The 21,452-nt window shown below is 38.4% G+C and overlaps 1 protein-coding gene across 8 annotated transcripts in view; it reads right to left on the bottom strand.

The window, feature by feature from the left end:
• map4k3 (mitogen-activated protein kinase kinase kinase kinase 3) overlaps positions 1–21,452 on the bottom strand; it is a 136,164-nt gene that overhangs the window by 23,103 nt on the left and 91,609 nt on the right. For 3 of the 8 annotated variants that reach the window (XM_012962784.3, XM_012962787.3, XM_031901556.1), the window contains 7 exons: positions 19,168–19,246; positions 16,723–16,781; positions 15,840–15,902; positions 10,395–10,453; positions 8,732–8,770; positions 8,381–8,434; positions 4,084–4,126 (listed from right to left, as the gene is read on the bottom strand). In XM_012962784.3, coding sequence (XP_012818238.1) covers positions 4,084–4,126; positions 8,381–8,434; positions 8,732–8,770; positions 10,395–10,453; positions 15,840–15,902; positions 16,723–16,781; positions 19,168–19,246 — 396 coding nt within the window. The remainder of the gene's footprint in view (positions 1–4,083; positions 4,127–8,380; positions 8,435–8,731; positions 8,771–10,394; positions 10,454–15,839; positions 15,903–16,722; positions 16,782–19,167; positions 19,247–21,452) is intronic. The other 5 variants (XM_012962786.3, NM_001130347.1, XM_012962785.3 and 2 more) reach the window with 4 other exon arrangements.

Here is a 21,452-nt window from a genome sequence, read left to right as displayed (position 1 = left end):
AGGCATCAAGCAGTACGTAGGGCTACTAGTATGGGTGATGCAAGAGTGTTGATGCTACTGCTGTGAGATTGTTGTTGTTCTAAAACTGTTTGCAAGTCCTGTGCCAGTATTTAAATGGTTTTCTTCCAGTTTGTGAGGCATGCCTGTGTTTTACCATCCTCAGAAGTTTGTAGTGGTTCTACAAGGGTGGGTTGCTTGTGGCTGGTCTATCAAAATGGAAGCTATATGGTTATTTTTTTGGGTCATTCTAATATAATATGGGTGGTTCTAACAGTCTACAGGGTTTCAAGTTGTTGTGGGATGTTTTGTTGATTGTTCTACATCTACTACATTGGAAAACGTGCATTTGTTTGAATGTAAAACTTGGAACATGTAACTGTGAGGCATGAGGAAGTTTGTTGTGAAGTTTGTTGTTCTGCTCCTTAAGGAAGCCTGTGACTGTTCTTATAGTCTGTGAAGATTGCAGTGATTTTGTGCTGTGCATTATGTTGTTGTTCTCTCTGAATAGGGAATACAGTTTATTCATTAGCACAGGAGCCAAGTAATTATTCCTCGAGTCTTTAATCATTTTAACAATCTCCAAAGCTTGCTAGTTGCTTTACTAACTCGCAAGGCTTGAGGTTCTTGTTTTAAAGGCTTGTGGTTTTATCACTAAGCTCTGAAGCCTATATGGTTGTTCTCCCAGCATAGAAGGCTATTAGCTCTTCTAGTTTGTGATCATTTTAACAGTCTCCACAGCTTGCTTATTGCTCTACTTCAAGGCAAGGCTTGAGGTTCTACTGTTATAGGTTTGTGTTTATTCCACTAACCTTTGAGGCCTATGGTTGTTCTGGAAGCATAGAAGGCTTGTAGCTGTTCCACTGCATGTCTTTTGTGTACCTTTTTTTTGGACAATTCATGTTCATTTGGAGTGAGTGGTTATTGGCTGATTTATCCATTCCAGGTAATACTACTAGGTGTAAAGATTCAGATTATTCTTCAGATGTATCAGGCTTTCGTTGCGCCTGTTGTTGTTAAACCATTTGTAAGGTTTTTGTCCTACCAGCTTGTAAGGCGTTGTTATTCAACCAAAACAGGGCTTCTGGGTGCTCTACTATCTTGCAACACTTATGGTTGATCTCCAGTTCTATATAGCTACTATTGTGAGAGGCTTGATTTTGTTTTAATAGGCCATAAGATATAGGCTGTTCTACTAACAACTCCCTTCCTTCCAGGCACAGGATCTCCCGCTGCAGCGTGTGATGGAAAGTAGTGCACACAGAGCTGCAGGCAAAGCCTTCTATTATCTTCTGGATAGGCAGCTAATGTACATTTTCCTGGTTGAGTTATCCTTAATTCATTAATCTTAACCTAAATATTTGGAGGTAAATAAAAGATGGGATGGGATGGGGGGGGAGAAATAGGATGCTTGCACGCACAGCTTGGATCTTACAAGAGTGGGAGGTTTGTGGTTGCTTTAACAAGCCATGAGATCTAGGCTGTTGAACTAGCATGAGATGCTTATACTGGTGCTGTTCTGTTACAAGCTTGAGATTGCAATAAGTTTATAATCAAGAGAAAACTGTACAGAAAGGATTATTAACTGAATATGCAAATCCCTGTTGGTGCTTCATTTTTAATATGTATTTGTTCTCAATACAAAATGCAAAAAAGGCATATAAGAATGCGAGAGAGAAGATATGTGGCTTTATTGGCTCAGGGACAGTTCTGCTCCCAATATTCTTTTATTTTTTCTAGAAGGCAATCTAGTTTACAACTCCCTTTCTTTCAGGCACAGGCAATCTTCCTCTGCAGCGTGAGATGGAAAGTAGTGCATGCAGGGCTGCAGGCAAAGCCTTTTATTATCTTCTGCATAGGCAACTAATGTACATTTTCCTGGTTGAGTTACCCTTAATTCATTAATCTGAACTTTAAATGTTTGGAGGTAAATAAAATACAGAGGGGGGAAAAGGGTGCTCGCACGAAGAGCTAGGAATGTTAATTTAGCAGCAGGAAAAGCCAGAGGAATATTCCAACTTCAGGCAATTTTTAGAATAAAAGAACTGAATCCATCAGAAAATAAGCAATGTAGTGATTAGAGAATTCTGCTGTGCATCACTGCACCCTGTCACTCTCAGTCTGCAATGTAGTTCTGCTCGGCTTCCTATACAATATTCTATGCCTTCAATGCCGCAATATTCAAAAAAGATAGTCCATACTGTGTGATCTCCTTGGATTAGTGTCACTCATGTTATATCACAGACCTCACTGGCATCCATGTGGTTTGTAAAATAAGAACACGATTTCCTTATACAGTAGTTTGGTATTTTATGATTTATTAAAAGCATAAACTGATCTATATATAGAGAACCCCAAACACATCAAGCTGTGCTGTTCTAACTGCAAAATTTCTATAGTTTTTTTTTTTATGAATACTTTCAGTTGCCACAAACATTTACATTATTCGTATGCAGATTGTATTAGATAACAGAAATAACATTACAAGTGCCTGGAATCAAAAGACACTGAATGATTTGTCAGAGTAAATATTAAGACACACATGTATAATTATATTTCTGCTGCAAACTTCCCCTAGGTGTTACCAACTTGCAGTTTCTCTTTTCTTGTCTGAGCACTGCTCTGGGTGCAGAGATAAAGTATCTCTGATGTAAATGGTGTGCAGCAAGACAGAACTGATGAAAATTGCAATTAGTGTTTCTTTCTACAGTTCTTAAAATTCTGACACAGAGGCTTTTGTTATCACTCACTTTCCTTAGCACAAAGTAAAATCCTGGAGGGTGTTCTACTGCCTTTTTGTTTTAAGATGGTTCTTTCCTGTACAATTTAGAGTAAAAGGCATTTGGCTATTTAGTGGGGTCAGGCTGGGCTAGTGGGACACTGGGAGAAATGCCGGTGGGCGTTGGCAGTGGCCACAAAAGAAGGTATATAGTAAGGGGTGGGCTGGAAGGGTTCGTCATGGGGGTAGGGGCCCCAAAGTCTGTGGTGGTGTGTAATGTATTGCAGGTTGGCCCAATACCAGTGGGACCCCTGGGCAAAAATCCACATAAGATACACATGTTGCGGGGGGTTTGGGCCAAGCTCTTCCTTTTACCATCCCCAAATATAACCAACTATGTCTTGCTTCCACCTCCGGTAGCCTCTTTTTATGGGAGTGCACATGCTCTGCCGTGCCCCCTGGTGTGGGGTGTGGGTCTATAAATAGAGGTGGATTGCCGGTGCAGGCCAGGAGAGGGCGGGTTAGGGTCGGGTGCGGGTTGTCAACCCACACATCACTAGTGGTGGGCCTGTGGGCAATGGCCTCAGTTGGCCCCCACACACCTCTGTCTGCCATTGCTATTAGTAGGGACTGCACACTCGGATAATGAGAAGAAGCTATGTAATGAATCAATAATAAAAGTGGAGAAAGATTGCCAGAGCTCAGTTTGCCTAAATTAGGTGTTATCTGGAAAAAATATGTAAGCACCCGTGCCACGTCAAGGCCCCCTCATTATACGTAATTCCTACACTGCCTTTTAGCTTTCTAAGCCTGTAGTGCAGTTAAAATCAATTAGTACATGTAAAGCTGGTCATACACGCACCGCTAATATCGTATGAAACCTTGTTTCGTACGATATTTGGTGCGTGTATGGCAAGTCGGTGAGGCGTCCGATATCGCAGGAAGCTGCTGATATCGGTTGACTCGCCGATCGGCCAGGTTAAAAGATTTTGATCAGGGCGCCATAGAAGGCACCTGAGCAAAATCTGCTGTCAGGGCTGTCTATGTCTATCCTATTGTTTCTACCTCCTTATCTGCCGTTTCAGCCCTAAAGGCTAGTGGCGGATTTAACGATCTTTTGTGCGACCAAAATCACCATGTGTGTGGCCTTAATTCTTTCTCCTTTGGCTTTTTATTATTTCACAAGGGTTTTTCTAGCAGCTGATCAACGCTACAGCGTAGGTTAGACTGAGCGCTGGTGATGAAAAATAATTTTATAATCCCACTAAGAGAAATCGTACCTTTCAGTATAAAGGCACCCACATATTAACATGAAACACTGCAACCATAATTTGCATTTAGCCGGGCAAAATATGAAAAGGACTCACCTTTGGTGGTAAAGGAGGTGGTACCTTGGGCTTTATGGTTGAACTAGGAAGAAAAAGACATATGCAAGTTATTTTTATTAAAATTTAGCAGAATCTCTTTTGCTATTGCGATCTACAAGAACATTTTAAGAGCAGGAAAATCTTGTTTTTTAACCTACACGTACTACAGTTGCTTACAGTTATGTGGCACCGAGTGCCCTCTTTACATTAACATGCAAAGTATATGTAAAACATTACTATATACCCTTGTGAATATGTTTTCCCCACAGAATATTGAGTTTTTACCATTGTTCTTCAATAAGAGATGCTGAAGACTTATGCATGTACAGCTGAGCAGAAAGAATACAGAAGGGATTGAACGCACAAGTGTAGATGTAGCAAGGATATCTATTAATTGTATATATCAAGCAAAATACCTTACACATTAAATAACTGCAGTACAGAAGAACATTTGGAATTGACTAAAAGCCAAAAGGAATACAATTTGCATTCCTATTATTAATGCCCAGTATAACTAAAGCCTGTGGCAGGATAACAGTTACCATGTTTACATGTTTAAAGGGGGCAATTAAATGTGGCCATACATGTACAATTTGGTGAAGACTTTCACCTCACTGCCAGCCCATCTAAGAATATATGGCCACCATAGGGGGTAGTCCTGAAACCTGATAAGATTGGCAGATAAAATTAGTCTGGTCAGGCCCACTGCAATGTCTCATCTTTGCAGACAGGTAAAACCATAAGTAGGAGGGGTCTCAGTCCCCTCAGCTTGCAGATTTACTAACCCTTCAACTGAAATGTAGGTAACTAGAGGTACATTATACCTAAGCTCAATGTGCCTTTAAAAGCAAACCAAAAAATCTGTTTTTCAATGTTCCCCAGTGTGATATGTCCACTGTTTATCTTGTTACATACAGCAGCCCTATCACACACATCAGCTGGAGGAGAATGTAAATAAGCATTTAGTTATCTTTTAGGTAATAAATTCCGAGCTGCATCCATTTCCATTTTCCTCATTCTATCTGGACGAGAGAAGACAAGTCTAATTACTTGTAGGACCATCATTGACAAAAACATTACTCCTCCACAGGGTAAAACTTGTGTGATTTACAACAGAGCACTGATTCTAAACAATATGCTGCTCTCAGCTAGCAGAGCAACAGAGAAATGAACAATGGCATTCAATATGCTCATTGATCAAAGTAAAGATCTGTTTGTACCAGTATTATTGCGTATTATCCTACTGCTGTAAAAGAAAAACAACTATTGACCAAGCTATGGTCTTCCACAGCTGTTAAGGCATGGTGGGAGTTGCATCAAAAACACAAAAAAGGCTGCAGCCCAAAAAATATTTCTGATATCTGTTAAACAGGAAAATAAACCAGTGTCTCTATTAATTTCACTGGTGTGACTAATTGGGGCACCATATTCTTAGATTAAATCAGTTAGGTTTTCTTATTGCATGGGAAGTAGTCACCATGGAGCAGAATGACTAATGGTGACCAATCACATTTTTGCTTTCATTGTTCTCCCAGTAGCTGGCTAAAAATACCAATTACTGGATGTCTGCTATGGATTACTGCCCAGGTGTTGATAAATGAACCTAGGTGGGTTAGAGACATCAACCCTTTTTTGCATCAACCAATATTTGCATTTACAGAGACTGCTACTCCCAAGGCTTATACCACATGGGGCTGATGAGCTCCTACACTCCCATCAGCTTTCAGATGTGTCTGCACACGGACTCACTGTGTCACTGCAGTGGCTGTGGATGCAGGCAAATGGAAGGGCTGTTTGGAGTGTAGGGCCTGATTCTGAGGCCTGAGTTTATCTGCAGGCTGAGAATTCACCCCAAGTGGCTATAGTTCAATCATCAGCGCATGTCCTAAATGATTATATGTCTAAAACTTTTATCTGCCTCACCTAAAGCCCCTTCACTGGAGCCTATTTAAACAGCTAATTCCAGTCAGTCACAACCTTGGTCTACATTTAAGATAAATAAACAGAACAGCATGCACTATGCTGTCATCAACAAAACCTGACTGTTTGTTTATATATCTGTATCTTTTTTGTCTCTTCCCTTACTATTAGAGTGCAGACACATGAAAATTATAGATGGTTTCCAAAGCAGTGTGCATTTAATGAGCCTTCAAATTACAATGAGCTTTCAGGTACATTACTGTAATAACCAGGAACTCATTAGTACCCAGTGGTTTGAAAAATGCACATATATGGCAATCTTTAGTTCAAACTCATTGCTCTTATATAAAACCATGGCATATCCTATTCATATCATGCATTATAACAGTAGTCATGGAAACTTTTAAGATTTACAACAATGTCAGTCAGCACATGAACATAATCTGCACACTGGGCATTACTGGGTGCATTTACATTAGGTTTTTAATGGAGAAAATATCATGTCAATGAGCTACATATAATAGGGGGGGGTCATGTTTCAGTAGCTTCAGTGTTTTCAGCGCTATAGTATTTATTGCCTGAAAGCAAGTGCGCCTTGTGCTTTTCCAGTGAAGTGTCAGGAATGCAAGGCACCTCACAAAAGTCTGGAAGAAACTAATCTGATTGACCTTCTGTGCTATGTCTTAAGTCTTATACTCGCCTGGTGGCAGAATGAGATTAAAAAAGGCAGTCATGCAAATAGGAATCTCATTACTTAATCTGTGGGACTTTATGTTAAACCTGCCAAGGAAATACATAGGGCAATACAATTATTATGTGGAGCTTATCAGTCATAAATCAGATGATCCTATCGCAGTAGGAAGAAACTGTTAGCAGGGGAACATTTGGAATTCACAGCTGTAGCACATACTAAGCCAGGACAGAAGCACTAGAAGACAGTGTGGAACATGTGGGTTACTTGGAGTGATGCTACAAATACCATTAGCTCAATATACACATACAGACTGAAGTACAATTTGGACATAATAAACATTACTGCATGATTGCACAGAGGTACATTTGCTATTCTTATATCTGTGCCAAATCACAAGAAGAGATGCCAACATTTATTCTCTTATTGGAAAACACCTTTATATATTTAACCAAGTTTAATATGTGTTTATGTTCTAAGTTCACAGCAGAAACATGTTAAATAACAGCATGTTATATAATATCTATATACATTATATAAAATCAACCAATCAACCTAAGCAGGCTCCAGTATACTTAAGTTCGTCAGGCCTTCCTGATGAATATCTGGCTGGAAATCGGTCAGATGTCAGTCAGGCAAGTTTGATTTTCCTGTTGGAATGAGGACACGATCTGCACACTGATGCAATCCTCCATTTCTAGGGCCAAATTATCAGACCAACCCAATATCGCCTACCTCGACGTGGGCATATCAGAGAAAGATCAGCTCGTTTGGTGACCTCAAGTTGGCAGATTATCTCCCTTCCAGAGTGATATCTGGCAGATGGCGATCAGGAAGGTTTGACTTTCCCATCAGATAGAGGACTGGATCTGAGCTTTGATGCGGCCCTGAGGGCCAAACGATCACATCAATCTGATGGACATGTCAGAGAAAGATCTGCTTATTTGATCCTCACCAAATGAGAGGATCTTTTAATGGTTGGCCACCTTTAGGGCTCTGGCACACGGGGAGATTAGTCACCCGCGACAAATCTCCCTGTTTGCGGGCGACTACTCTCCCACCGGCGATGGCATACGCGGCGGATTTACATTTTCGCCAGTGGGATGGCATTTCGGGGAGAATAGTCGCCCACGAACAGGGAGATTTGTCCCGTGTGCCAGAGCCCTTATGCTTACAAGTGAGAAGTCACAAATAACATGGACCAATCAATGTAGTCTGATACAAGGATGAGAAAAGGAGTCTGCACAGCTTGCTAGATAGACTTTATAGAACTAATATGACTATGGTAAGTCAATACAGTTTTTTTTCTGTTTAACATGAACACATATACTCAGTAAAATATGTAATAATTTAAAAGGCAGGGCAACAGATGAGTACAGCATCCCTTTTAAATGGCCTATTTCTGTATCTAATGACCTATCAGTGATTATTCTTGTTGGGTACTATATGCCTCACCATGCTGGAAGAGTCTCTGGCATCTATAGCATTCAGCTGTAAGTTTAAAAGCGCAGCAAAAATTCACTTAGCATAGGAATAAAAAATGAATTGACAGAAAGATATACCAGAAAGCTTAAATGCTTATTTAAAATCATGCCCAATTTAATGTCAGGCCAATTTCAGTTTCATTCTAAAAAAAAAAATGCACGAAGCAGAGACTCAATAAGCTGAGATATGAAAAGAACTTACTGTTTAGATTCATCATCATCCCCATCATCATCTTCTAAATGAGCCACATGTCCCCTAGGGAGATGAACAAGTACCAAGGCTGAGTGGACGTGACTGATCTACAGCTCCTATGAAAGGACTAAGGCATGCACTACCTAAGGGCTTTTCTGCTACAGAGTATAGAGTTTTTTGGTATCTCTGCCTATGCTTTGTTTTATGTGGAGCACAGATGCAGTTCACACCAATTAAATCTCTGATACATCTGCACGACAGACATGGAGGCAAGGGACGGTTACAAACTTGGAGCACAATAATAAGGCACAGTAAAAGCACAGAGGGGGACAGCAGGAGCCGAGACAGTGAGCTACATACCGTTGGTGTAATTCTTCTTCCACTGATTTCAGAAGACTCCTTTAAAGCAAATGGACAGCATAGCTGACATTAAGTAAAGGAAGCACAAGCTATCTGCTTACTATGACACAAGCTGAAGTTGTTAAATTGCTATTATATACTCATCTCTTCAATTCTATTTCACAAGCAAAATTTTAAGTAAGAATATTAACATATCTATATATTTCACAAGCCAGCCATTGATTCCCCTGATATATGCCAAATGAATTCTTTATTTAAAAACCAATCTAGAAATGTGTAAGGCCTTGTTGAGCAAATTACTAATTGGATTGATTAAATACTCCATTTCAATAGTCAGCACCTTGCAAAGAGCACATATGCATCTTTCATCTTTAACATTTCCACCTTCCTTTCTGCCAATTCCTGCTCTGATCTTCAAACGAGGCTAAATAGCCTTGCGCACGGCAGGTAAAGAAAATGGCTAAAGAAAACCACTATTTCCTTTGCTCTTTCTTTCAAAGGGATAATTTGTCTTCAGCAAGTTGGCGCCTGCAATATAAAAGCTCCCCAGGACTCACACCCACTGCTACGATAATCCTTAAACCCGCTGGTTTCTGAGCTTTCTCTATATTTTATGGCCTTTAGTCCTACCACACAATTCTGCTACCAGACTGTAGGGAATACCAGACATCTAAAGATGACAGATTTTGCTTCTTTGGTAAAAGCATTTCTTTATGAAATCCTTCAAGGTATTAGATTTCCACTGCTATGACAATAATCAAATTCTATGTTAGCGCAATACTTTTAATGCTAGGGCTGGCTATTAATGCATTTTCTTGGGTGTTCTTTTATGCTGTTTCAGTTTTCACAATTAAATATATACAGATGAAATAATGAAGGCATCTGTAGCCCCTATGTTTTATGTAGTATCAAGTGATCCTGTTTTACAAACATTTAAGGGTATATTACCCTTTACTAGTTGGGTTATTGTCAGTGGTGTAATACAGCAGACTCCACAATTGCTGGGGGCCCAGGGCGGCCTGGACCGCAACGTCATCTGTACTGTAATCAACCCTCCAGAGCCATCCTCCTCCTTTAAACTTCAGCTAGATTTTTTTATAGTCATTTTTATTACTTATTTTTCTATTTAGTCCTGCTGATATTCATATGCCAGTGTCTCACTCAAACCACTGCCAGGTTGCTAAGTTAAACAAAACCCTAGCAACAAGATAGCTGTTAAATTCCAAACCAAAGAGCTGCTAAACTAAGAGCCAAATAACTGAAAAATACAAACATACATAAAATACATAAAATGAAGACCACCTGCAAATTGTTTCAGACTATCACTGTCTATATCATGCTAAAAGTTAGTTTAAAGGTGAACAAACCCTTTAATACATAATAATATTCTCATATTTCATGGCATATTGTCTTAAAACCTGAAATAATCATATGTATATATAAACATTCATTAACGCATTAGTAAATTAGAATTGAAATAACTATATTGTTGCTTTGCATTATTCTCTCCATCCACACTGCTATTACATTTGTTTGCCTGCCAATCCTTGATTAATATAAACAAACAGTAATAAATGCACATGAAAGGCTCGAGCTTGAAATGGAACAATGCTGCAACCAATGTTTAATAAACTGTATATAAGAAATGTGCAGTAACACTCACTTATTTGCACCTAGAAAATAGTTGCTTTGAGGTCCTTGTCCATACTCTAACTGTAAGTCCTGTGATAAGAGAAAGAAAAAAGACAGAGAATAAAACATTAATCACAATAAACCAGTCTATGATTGTGCCAATATTGGCTAATAAATAGCCACTCAGGGGCATGTGGAGCAGTGGTGACATCCCTATCCAAGTAAACCATCACTCTGGGAATAGAGAGGAGTTAGAGAAATTGTTGCTATTATAATATCAATATAACATCTTTATGCCCGCAGACTGGCAAGTGAATGGTGCGCTAAAACGTGTTTAGTGCCAACATGGGCAAAAATGGTAAACTATAAACAAATCAGGATAAAAACTATTAAAATATTTGTGCATTAAACATCTACAGTTTAGTGATTTTAATATTAGTAAAACAACTTAACTTGATGCTATGCTATTTATAACCGATATGCCCACAAAACTTTGTATGTGACAGTAACCACGGGGGGACAATCTAGCATTGCAGAGTTGTGTGTTCCAGTCAGTGGTTCTTCTATGCTATTTATAAAGTTCACATTAGTTAATATGCTGCCAAAACATAAATCGAGATCCATCCACTTTTGCCAAACGCAGCCCCACAAGATAATGGATGTGAACCTTAGTAACACAGTATTGTCTGGGGCCTGATGCATATTCTCAAATTTAAACAGAAACTCCTACAGGCACCGGACCTGACCAGAAGACTTATTTAATGCTGTCTGTGTACACTGCTGATAGAGCAACAATATCAGGTTGTATCAATCATAATATGGAATATGTGAGAATTCTAATATATGCTTCATGGGATTGTTATTCCAGATATTTCCCCAGCACCCTGTTATATAACATATTAATCTGTAGAGAAATATATTCATGTAGTTCTAAAGGACAGTTTTTAATTTCTCTATGCTACCGTTCCTTACACATTTGCACTGTACACGGAGATAATATTTCTTTTCACTTGTGTCACACAAACTGCTGGAGTACTGTTTTCACACAATGCACGCATACATCATTTAAAGTAACTAAAAACTAGCATCTTTACACAAAACAAATGTAATTTGACTGTAACCTCACATAGGTATGCAGATAGGGTGTTTTGGCCGTAGGTTTCGTATGTTAATGGCTGAGCTCGCCAACAAATACATTGCACTATAGTTAGAAAATGGATGTTGTGAAAAAATGAAAATCAACACAGTGTAAAAAAATTACCAGTACACTGTTTTTTTAAAAAATGAAAAAAAACAAAAAAACAGGGAAGCCTGGCAATGTGTGGCAAATTCTATTGCCATATTTTTTACACCGCATAATAAATCTGCCCTTAGAACACAGAACCTACTTATAAGCACTAAATGGCAGAAAAGCAAGAACAGTTTGACTTCATATACTGTAAGCTCTGCTGGTTAGGGCCACCTTTATTGGTTGCTTTGTATGTAAATCTGTATGTTCTATGTAGGGATGCACCGAACCCAGTTTTTTTCGGCAGAACCCGAAAAAATAATGTAATATATTGTATATAACTGCAATAACTCTACCAAAAATGTCATGGTTTGCTTCACTGATTTATGCTTTTTAGTAAATGTGACCCTAAAAAGTCTGGAAACCTCCAGTCAATGGGTGAAAGAGTTCACCATTTGATAAATACACCTCTAAAATCCCATAGAAATGAATAGAGAAAGGTGGAATTTTACTGCTGATAAATCTGCCCCTAGCACAGGTGCTCAACCCATTTTTTCAGCTACAACTATCAATGCCAGTCTATGCAATTCCTATTTGTACTTTTTACTGTGACAGAGACGTTGCCAGATGCCAAGAGACTGCACCACCTATGAAGCCTACACAAGGTAGTATTAGGAGCGCAACCTTGACTGCCTATGTGACCTAAACCCCACACCTCTACAGCTATGACACACTATAGCCAATGTGCTTATGTTTATAAAGATTTTGCAGGAAACATTTTTTAAAGTAAGATTTGGCCCTAAAATTGGAATTGAGATGATTTATTCTATAGAATTACTCATACTGGATATGACAAAACTGTACTGTTCAAATGCATTCCTCCATTTCACATATAACATGGCCCAAGAAGTATTCATCAGATGCGTTTCTTCCTCATCTCATTTATTAGTGAATTTTACTTTTAAAAAAAACAGACTGCCACTTTGTTCACCCAAAAAGGAAATGACAGATTTTTAGAGAGATATAAAGATTTGTGAAAATTAAGGCCAAAATATATATATAACCTTTTTGGACATGGGAGGAACATTGGCCCGTTTGGGTTATCTAGACATATGGGATTCTTTCTTGCTATATGAAAAATGTTGTTTTGCACATCTATATGATTATGGTTTAATGTAAAATGCTATTATTACAATATGTGCTGATTTGGTGTGCTTACTTCCTTGTAGGTGAAACGCATTTGTAGTGCGTTCCATCTCCAAGGGACGGGTGACGTCATCTCCGCATACGTACTTATGCATGGAATTTGTAACGGAAATACATTTCACAATGCGAAGCGGTCGTGACAATACTCTTGAGAAAGGGATATTGTATTCCCGAAACGTCGCGTTCTGACTGCTAATTCGTTGGATAAGCATTGATCTTGAAGTTGTTTGCACATAAACTGTTTTACCACAAGCTTCAATAAAAGCTACGTTTTATTAACAAGGAGTGTGACTCAGTTGGAATACATTTATATATATATATATATATATTTTTTTTTAAGAGAGGAAAATTGATACATTCCCTGAATGTACAAATCAACTGTTGCTTAGTGAGCAAGAATGAGTTAATGATCCCATGAAAGAATCACATTTACCTACTACTAACAGCCAGCAACTATCCAATTAAATAAGCACCTCCTGACTAGAAGGTAAGATTTCAAACATTTGGTTTCAGTCACAAAAGAGAAATAATCTATCTGTCTGATCCCAGAATGAGAACTGAAGGAAAGAAATATCACAGTGGAAAAAGCAGAGTAGAACAAAATCTGAAAAAGTGAGAGGTTGTTTGACTGCTACTGTGAGCGTCACATCATGCATGACATCTTCATGGACATGACACCTGTCAGGGCTACTTGGTGTCTGCCAGCTCAGAAACTCTCAGAATATCCCTCCGGCTGTGGAAAACTAAGGCTCCCAAGTTTCCTAAGGCTGCTGGAGGGCCAACACAAACATTTTGCTAACCAGGAGACACAGAATAATTTCTGTTTCTTTACCATGAAAACCAGAAAGCCTAATTGAATTAACTACCTGGGAAATGTTTTTTTTTTTTTTTACTTCTACACCATATTTAAGGAAAATTACTGTATTTTAATAAATATGTGAAGAACTGACACAGAGGCACTAGTGCAGAAAAAGGAAATTATACTATATATATATCTGCACAATTTTCTTTTTTCCCATAGCAAAATGGTGTAATTATGAATTCACAAACAGCCGTGATGGTTTGCACACACTAAAGATCTTCGTGTGTACAAACTGTTTAGAATGGTTTCCCATAAAGCAGGCTATTGTATGACATGCAACTATTCTGACAAGGAACTGATATAAATTATAGTGCAGATGTCCAGTGCATCTCTCCCTGCAAGGTTCCAGGAGAGACATATACATTCAGCACCTCAGTTACATGAAACATCAGGGGAATTTCAAATTTCCTAATACGTGCAAGGATCAAGTCTTTATGTAGCCTTTATGTATAGATAATATAAATATAGATGTTTTTCTCATTCTTGAGTTCTCTATTCAGTCCCTGAGTGAATGAACCACCAAAAATTGGATGCTTATTATTATTTACTATGGGTTATGTAGACAATGAAATTTTACGGCAATTTGCAATTGGTCTTCAATTTATATGGTTAGCACCTCTCCAGTTTTGTATTTTAGCAACTATGCTAGGGTCTCATTTGGAATACTGAAATAAGTATAATTAAGGAGTCTTTCCATTTGGTCCTCCATCCTAAAAAAATAATTTAAACATTAAATAAGCCCAATAGGATAGTTTTGCCTCCAATAAAGATTACTGTATATACTCGAGTATAAGCCTAGTTTTTCAGCACCCGAAATGTGCTGAAAAAGTCACCCTCGGCTTATACTCGAGTCGGGTGCCATGGGTCCTTCCAGACTAGCACCCTCTGTCCTTTGTGTGCAAAATAGGGCACCTGCAAGACGCTCCCATTGCCCTGGCCCGCTCCCAATTCATTTCCATCTAGCATCCTCATCTGCCCCATTCTGCACTAGACATTGCACTTTATATTCTATATAATCTATATATAGTTTTGAATGATTTTAACTCTGTGTTTTAGCTTGGTTGCTGATTGAGCTAAGGGGGTGGTACTCTTAAGGTATCATTGTTGATACCATATTGTTTTTGTTGACCCTCTTCTCCACTTCCAGAGCTAATTTACTGTTTTTCTTTGAAATAAATATTTAAAAACATATACCCCACTGATGCCTCATTTAATGTAATTGTATTGGTATTTATTTTGATTATTGAAACTTAGCAATAGCCGCTGCATTTCCCACCCTATAGGCTTATACTCGAGTCAATAAGTTTTTCCAGTTTTCTTAGGTAAAATTAGGTACCTCGGCTTATACTCGAGTATATACGGTAATTATATCTTATCTGGGATCAGGTACAGGGCACTGTTTTATTAGTACAGAGAAAAAGGAAATTATTTTTAAAAATGTAAATTATTTGAGTCTATGGGAGATTCTCTTTCTGTAACCTGCAGCTTTCCGGATAACAGACTTCCAAATAATGGATCCCATACCTGAACTAAAAGTTAATTTAAAGGAGAACTACTCATTTTTTATGGAATATTTTTAGGTTGTCTTCATCACACATTTGAAGACTGCAAATGGATTTCAAGGCACATTATTGTCTTGCTTACATTAAGCTTTAGAACATCACCATCCAAGTCTTTCATGGAGAGAATACCTAAAGTAACACATAGCCGAGGACCAGATTAAGTTAGAAGTCTATAAAGCTCTTGAGAAGGTTGGGGCAAGTTCGAATCAATCTAATTATAGAAGAAGTTCATCTTTATATAAACCCCCGGAGTGGGAGTCATGCAGTGTTCTCCTAAGTGAAAAAATATAGGAAAGACAGTAAAGCCTATGGCAAATGGAGTATATTCGTTATTGGCATTTTTTAGCCAACAGATAATTGCTTGATAGTGGCTGTTTGCCTTGTCATTCAGTTCCATGGAAATTGGCCAGAAAACATGCCTGAGTTTTTTACAACCATACCATAGCAGCTTGTGACAGCCAGATTCCACTAAACTGAATGATATGCCAGATGGTCAGGATGAGGTACGATGTTTAGCTGTCATAGTCTATGCTTCATTTGCCATAGACTGAAAGGTTTGGGAGGCAAAATTATGACAGAAAATAGAATAACAAAGAAAAGCAAAAGGAGGAAAAATACCAGATTAGATCTTGCAGTGTAGTATATGTCTTCTGCACTGTCCAATAAATCATCCCTGTCGAGCTGTTTAGCAGACAGAGACCCAAGTTATTTACAGTGAGATACCGAGCTACACATACACAATGAGGAAAGTCACTAGCAAAAACCACAAGGGAAACAGTGGCAAGAAGCTGGGGGTGACTGGAACACAGTAGTCATTCATACAGTGCATGCTGGTTGTCATATTGTTAATGCACATTGCTACAAAGTAAAAGCATACAAAATGAACTGTCATGGAAGGGCAAAAAGTTTTAGGTGCTTCCAGACAGGAAAACAATGTGGAGGCCAAAGCCTTTATTTAAAAAAAAATACTTTAAAACAGTTAGTTGGTTAAAATATGATCATTAGGAGTGATAAACTTTCTATTTGTGTGGAAAAACAAGAAGAGCCAATGTGTCCAAGTACTTATCTCACGGCAACCAAACAGCAAGTAACTTAAATCTGTTGTTACTTCACTGGGCCATATATGCACCCATGTTAGAGAAAAACTCAAGTGTAGAGGGAAAATAGTTAGAAAAAAGAACAAGTTGATGATAAAAGAATTAAAGCATTCTGTCTGACCTTCCCTTCCTAATGATATGTCACATGCAGGATCTTTTATTGGGGGGGGAAAAGGAAAAAGGGAAAAGGTAGAATTTTTAATAGAAAAAAGACTGACAGAAAATTATTTTAAAAAGTGATAAGGAATTTGTGAATAAGTACATAATATGAACTGCTGGCCCTTGCCATGTTTTTTTCCGGTCTATCTTAAAAGCTACAAGTGTTGCTACGCTGCTGTGGTGTCCAGTTGTGAATCCATCAAAACATCAACCACTCAGTTCTGAGACAACACAGGAATACTCACCAGATCATGATGTGGCTCTGTCTCCTTTCTAAGCGGGGGGTCAAACTTAATTTGGCCAACTAGAGACAAGTGATATATAAATGAATCCACTTTGCATAATATTACAAACTGCATTTTCAAAGCAATACCACATTGCAATAGTAATTTTATGTTAAGCCATACAATTCAACTTTTATTCTTGGTTGGTACCAGAGGAATAATGTACAGGTATGGGACCTGTTATTCAGAATGAACAGGATCTGACATTTTCTGGATAAGAGTTCTTTAAGTAATTCTATTAAAAAATATAATTTAGCCAATAAATAAACCCAATAGGATTGATTTGCCTCCATTATGGACTCGTGCAGCTTAGTTGTCATCAAGAACAGGGTACTGTTTTATTATTACAGAGAAAAAAGGAATCATTTTAGAAATTTTAAATGACTTGCTTAAAAAGGACTCTGAGGGATATGGCCTTCCTGTAATTTGGTTTTCTGGATAACAGGTTTCTGGGTAATGGATAACCTACCCGTACAAATACATATAGCTATGTCTAAAGAAAAGGTTGGTTGCAGAGAAGAAAAGTCATAGTCACTGGGGAGTACAAACTGATAGGCACCTCAGGCAATTCCAGTTGCTGTCCTGAGACCTGGGTTGGTGCTTCCTTTAGCTTAAAACTGCACCCACCCGGAGTACTAATAAATCTTATTTATACTTGCTACACTGAGATTCAGAAACATCTAAAAGGCAGCTTTGTTCTGTGCAATGCCACTTTTTAATACATTAAAACTCTGCTTAAAGGGTTCTCCTCCCCAATTTTTTTTTTTTGCATTGGGACAGAAAATGACATTCTAAGCAACATCCACACTACATGAACATCCACTGGTTTTAAACTTGCTTATAAGTGAAGTTGCTATTAAGATCAGTTTCTATTAGGTTGTTTACATTCTCATAACTCCTGGCTCTGATTCCAGAGAAAATGTTGCAAGACAGCTGATTTAGGGTGCTGGCATATGGGGAGATTAGTCGCCAGCAGGCAACTAAGTAACATAGTAAGTTAGGTTGAAAAAAGACATACATCCATCACGTTCAACCATAATGCCTATATATAACCTGCCTAACTACTAGTTGATCCAGAGGGAGGCAAAAACCCCATCTGAAGCCTCTCTAATTTGGGAAAAGATTCCTTCCTGACTCCAAGATGGCAATCGGACCAGTCCCTGGATCAACCTGTACTAAGAGCTATCTCCCATAACCTTGTACTTGCTTTAAAGCCATCCAACCCTTAACCAACATCTGCTCTACCATGGGCGACCTCCTGAAAATGCTTTCCCACCTAAATAATGCAAACTGCCATATGTTGGAAATTGTCTTGAGAGGAAACTTTGGGCAAATTCGGAAAAACAAAGTGATACTTATGTATTCCCATTGGTGATTTACATTATTGGAAATGGAAAAACATTTTTGGGAGATGTACCACCCATGGTGGCGCAGATTTATCGCAAGTGACAAATCTTTCTGTGAGCCATGGCCCTAAGACAACAGGAGGATAGCAAGTTATACCCAAAAAGTTCTTTCAGCAGCAACTACATTAACTAATAACAATAAAACCATTGGAATTAAGAATTTGCTTAAATTAATATTTTCTTTCATTATATGAAAATGTTTTTGAATGATGAACCCCTTCAAAAGTTTAAGTTCTGCTGCGCAAGGATATTATTAAAATAAGTGAGCATAAACCAGTTAATTATACTGCTCACAATGCCTGAATTTATACATACTTATGCATTGCTGCATTCTGGAAACTGGCATATGTGACAAATAATCAGGCACAGGATACACTGGACCCAGTATGAATTCTTTAAGTAAAATTATCTTAAGAGTCTACCAGCTCAACTATTAAAGCACACCCAATGATATACAGTATTATTTTATGTCTGTTGGGTTTAGCTTGTTTAAAATAAGCATGCATATATGCATATAAGGGCACTGGCACACGGGGAGATTAGTCGCCCGCGACAAATCTCCCAGTTCGCGGGCGACTAATCTCCCCGGATTGCCATCCCACCGGCGAAAATGTAAATCGCCGTTGGGATGGCACACGCTGCGCAGACAATTTTGGCAAATCGACGAAAAGGCCTCGCGAGGCAACTCCGGCGATTTGCAGATATCGCTTGCGCAGCGTGTGCTATCCCAACGGCAACTTACATTTTCGCCGGTGGGATGGTAGTTCGGGGAGATTAGTCGCCCGTGACAAGGGAGATTTGTCACTAAAATCCAACAAAAACTGCTTAATCTGAAAAAAGTTTGGTAGGGTTTGGATTCAGTTCAACACTAAAGATTTAGCCAAATATGAATCCTCTATAAAAATATCAGGAATCACCCAAATCCCAATGTGAATTCTGAATTTGGTGCATACATTTGATCAAAATGGTACAGAGAAACTCTTAATTAGTGAAGTCTTACAGTTTATTTCAGAGCGTGTTTTCTCCTCTCTCACACTTCTACTCGTTGAGTGAATCCTGTGAGGTACAACAACCATAGGCTGAAAGACAAAAGAAACAGAAATAATAAATCCCCGTGCTTTCTTGGCATATATACTGGTATAACTAGTAAAACAGGCAAAGCTTATTTCCACTTCTTTCCTTTAGATTTTCTTCCATGATATAGGTGGAAGAGTACACTTAATGCAATGGCTTGCGTACACCTGTAAACACATCCTCTTTTTGCAGGACCCCAAAACTCAGGACATGTGGGAGAACCCACTGCTTGGAAAAAGGATCCATGCAAAGAGACAAATAGCTCATACTAAAAATCTAACTATTCATGGGACATTATTATACATTAGCTGTGCGACTTCTACATAGCAGAGAGATAACTTTCTGAGGTATTCTGGCAGCTATTAACACTGTCTTATCTCACAGTAAATGATTTAGCAAGCTATTCAAGCAATGGCACTAAAGCATATGACATGCAGATGTACACAAAATCAGAGAAGCAAGTTAAGTTTTGGTTTAAAATGTCCAGTGCCAATTACATATTGTCTACAGAAGCTTACAGCCACACAGTGTACATGGAACAGTGCCTAGGTGATATTTTCTGGGCTACCACAGTTGCTTCTGGCAGATCTCCATCTTGTTTTCTGCTGATCCACTGCACATACTCTGTGCTGCTGTCAGAGCTTAGGACCGACGGACAGTATACTGTATATATAGCATATTAATGTCCGATATAAGGCTGATTAGTAAATAATGCAACAACTTTGAAGGTCTGGGTCATTACTAGTTTAGTGATTCTGGAACTTTAGGCTGGTGCAGTAATTTCAGTATGGAAAATATAGCATTTCTAGCCATATTCTTTTTAGGGTTAATTTCTCCTTTAAATGTGTAATCACCTGTTGCTCTGCTTGCAATCCCCACTTCTATCTCAACTTCTCCCCTTCTGCCAGTATATTTTCACACCCTATCCATCAAATTTCCTCACAATGCATGTCCTGCCCCATTACAGTCTTTGCCCCCCCCTCCACAGTTCTGTGGCTGGCATATGTTTGCCAAAAGGGTGGCATCCCTAAAGCAGCTCTGTTTCACTTCTTGCTTTTATGATTATTTAGGTTGTTGGCCAGAATGAATGCAACAACAGTTTGGAGCATGTGAACCAATCAGTGTAATACTCACAATCAAGCTGGTATTCAGCGCAGAGCCTGTAGCAGACTCCATGACAATGGAGCTATACTTTAAAAACTGGCAATAACTAAAGCCAGTAAGTTGCAGTGAACAAGCAATCTTCATTGCAACTAGTGGTATATTAAAGGAAAACTATACTTCCTAACAACATAGGTCTCTATAAAAATATATTGCATAAACAAGCTCATTTGTAAAATCCTGCTTCATTTAAATAAACCATTTTCATAAAAATATACTTTTTAATATTGTGTTCTATTGGGTACTCCTAAATGGAAAATTGCCATTTAAGAATTATGGGCCGCCTCCTGGGTTCATAGGATTCATGGTGCACACAAACAAGCCAAGGCACACATACATGCTAGGCCCCATCTGCCAATTAATGGACAGAGTTGTGTCTTTTGCTCCCACACTACTTCCTGTTACAGTTAGAGCTGCATTATTTCTGGTCATGTGATCTCTGAGGTAGCACCCAGCCCATCACCCATTTAATGCTCAATTACCAATTGGTGATCGCATGTGACTTGAAATTTGGGTGCAAAAAAAGTATTTTCCGCTTATCTCAATTTGTTGATAATAGCTCTACATAAGTGGCAAAATTATGGCAACTTTACTCTTGTGCAAAATGGTTCATAAATTATAATTTACTAAGCGTAGGAATGGCATTAAAATAAAGTTTTGCAAGAGAATAGAAAATTGTGAGATCATTGACTGAAAGATTATTTGTATTTTTTATTTTTCATTTTCAGGCTTTGGTGTAAATAAATACAGACTCCATCCTCAAAAAAACATTCTATAAAGGTTTATGAAATAGAATAATGAATCCAGAGGAGGGGAAAAAAGAAGGAAAACATTTCAAGAAGCAGCATTACTTTCCATCCCCCCCAAAAAAACAAAACAGGATCATCTGATATATTTGATAAAAAGTCGATTGGTTTCTCCAGACAGATATGTCCAAGAAGCAACATAATGCAGTCTGACAGCAGGGTACGTCTTTATTATCTGTTATGGTACTTCAAGAAAATGGGGCTGTGGAATGAAATAATGATATATATGTGCTAGGAGAGCCGA

The sequence above is a fragment of the Xenopus tropicalis genome, chromosome 5, assembly GCF_000004195.4.
Source record: "Xenopus tropicalis strain Nigerian chromosome 5, UCB_Xtro_10.0, whole genome shotgun sequence".
Taxonomy (NCBI): Eukaryota; Metazoa; Chordata; class Amphibia; order Anura; family Pipidae; genus Xenopus; species Xenopus tropicalis.
Note: the sequence above shows the minus strand (reverse complement) of the source record. Positions and strands in the feature narration are given on the sequence as shown.